This window comes from Lithobates pipiens, unplaced genomic scaffold (assembly GCF_037356315.1).
Source record: "Lithobates pipiens isolate NorthernLeopardFrog02 unplaced genomic scaffold, aLitPip1_a1.2 Scaffold_23, whole genome shotgun sequence".
NCBI classification, from domain to species: Eukaryota; Metazoa; Chordata; class Amphibia; order Anura; family Ranidae; genus Lithobates; species Lithobates pipiens.
The window spans coordinates 114,814,980-114,816,776 of record NW_027507785.1 but is presented as its reverse complement, the minus strand read 5'-3'; the positions used below and the strand labels follow the sequence as shown (position 1 = coordinate 114,816,776).

The window sequence follows — 1,797 nt, the reverse complement described above, 5'->3', positions numbered from 1 at the left end:
GCTGACGCCTTGTCTCGTTTCCAGTGGGTCAGGTTTCGAGAGTTGGCGCCGGCGGCCGAAAGGGAGGGTGTCCCCTGCCCCAGCTGGATGTGGTCGATGGTCTGGGAGTCCTCGCTGGGTGGATCGAGCGGTCGGTAAGCGCCACCACTTGGCGGGCCTACGGTAAGGTGTGGTGTGAGTGGCGGGAGTTTGTTGGCCAGGTCGGCGGGGTGGCGGCTGCTGATGAGATGCAGATGTTGGTTCTCTATTTTGTGGCCCGGGGTCTGGAACGGGGCGTGTCGGTCTCCGCCATGGATCGGAAGCTGGCGGGGCTGGCCTTCTGGTTTAAGTTGCATGGATATGCGGATTTTACCAAGGGCTTTTGCATTCGGCAGGCGATGAAAGGCTATCGTCGTGCGCGAAAACGTAGGGATACCAGGAGGCCGGTGACGTTCGGCAACTTACTGGATTTGGTGGGTAGGCTGGGGTCGATTTGCTCCTCTGGGTTTGAGGCGTCGTTGTTTCGGGCGGCTTTTGCGCTGGCCTTTTTCGGCGCGTTCAGGGTTAGCGAATTGGTGAGTCCGTCGAGGGGGCTCCCTGGGGGGATTTTGGCGCAGGATGTGCGCATGTTGGGTGATAGGGTGGAGATTTTGTTACGGCGGTCTAAGACGGATCAGGTGGGTAGAGGTGTGCGCGTGTGCCTATATCGGCTGGAGGGGTCGCCATTGTGCCCCGTGCAGGCGGTGGGGGAGTTTTTGGGTGTTCGGCCAGGTGGGGACGGGACGCTGCTGGTTCACGCGGATGGGTCTTTGCTGTCAAGATTCCAATTTGTGGCAGTTTTTCGCAAATGCTTGACGGCTGCCGGCTTGGATAGCTCGCAGTTTGCCTCGCACTCCTTCCGTATTGGGGCGGCTACGGAAGCCGCTCGTTGCGGGTTGGACGAGGCAGCGGTCCGGAGGATAGGGCGTTGGGAGTCGCTTCGTTTCCGGTCTTACGTTCGGCCGGAGCTGGCGGTGGACTAGGGCCCGTGGCCGGATGTGGGGGGGGGAGGTTTTCGGTGGGGTGTATGTTGTGTTGGTGTCTGTGTGTTTTCTTCAAGCCTGCTGTGATCTATGGTTTTTCTATGTTGTTGCAGATGGATTCCAGATAGGCCTCGTGTGGATATTGGGGCACTCTTATGTGTTCCGGGGGGCCAGAAGGGCAGACATGCGGCAGAATGGCAGGCAGTTGGGGGTTCCTCGGGAGGAGGCCTGTGTGCGGTGGATTGGGAGGCCGGGCATGCTGTGGGGTAGGGTGTTACCGGAGGTGCTGCACGTGGCGCGCTTGGATAGGCCGCCTGACGTGCTGGTGCTCCACGTGGGGGGCAACGATCTGGGGGGCCGGCCGGCCAGGGAGCTCATTCGTGACGTTAAGTTGGATTTCTTGCGTTTGAGCACCCTTTTCCCCGGAATGCTAATCGTATGGTCCGACATTGTGGCCAGGACGTGTTGGCGGTTGGCCCGGTCCGTAGCGAGCCTGAATAAAACCAGAATTAAGGTGAACAAGAGGGTGGGCCAGTTTGTTCTCAGGAATGGGGGTTTGGTGGTTCGGCATCGGGAATTGGAAAGGGATGTCGGGCTGTAACTGTTGCGAGATGGGGTACATCTCTCAGATGTTGGGATGGATCTTTGGGCCCTGGGCTTGCAGGAGGGGATACAGCGGGCTCTGAGAGTGTGGCGGGGCTCCCAAGGGTGAGGGGGTCCCCCTTGGTAGCTGGTGGCGGTGGTGGTGGCTTGTATGGTGGTAACTGACCCAGGAAATGGAAGTGTTGGGGGGCCC

General features: G+C 60.0%; 1 protein-coding gene across 1 annotated transcript; it reads left to right on the top strand.

Moving 5' to 3' along the window:
* The first annotated feature begins 227 nt into the window (after window positions 1-227).
* Window positions 228-1,001, top strand: LOC143927123 (integrase/recombinase xerD homolog). The gene has a single exon (XM_077451077.1). It carries the CDS (start codon window positions 228-230, stop codon window positions 999-1,001), a length of 774 nt encoding a protein of 257 aa, XP_077307203.1.
* The last annotated feature ends 796 nt before the right edge of the window (window positions 1,002-1,797 follow it).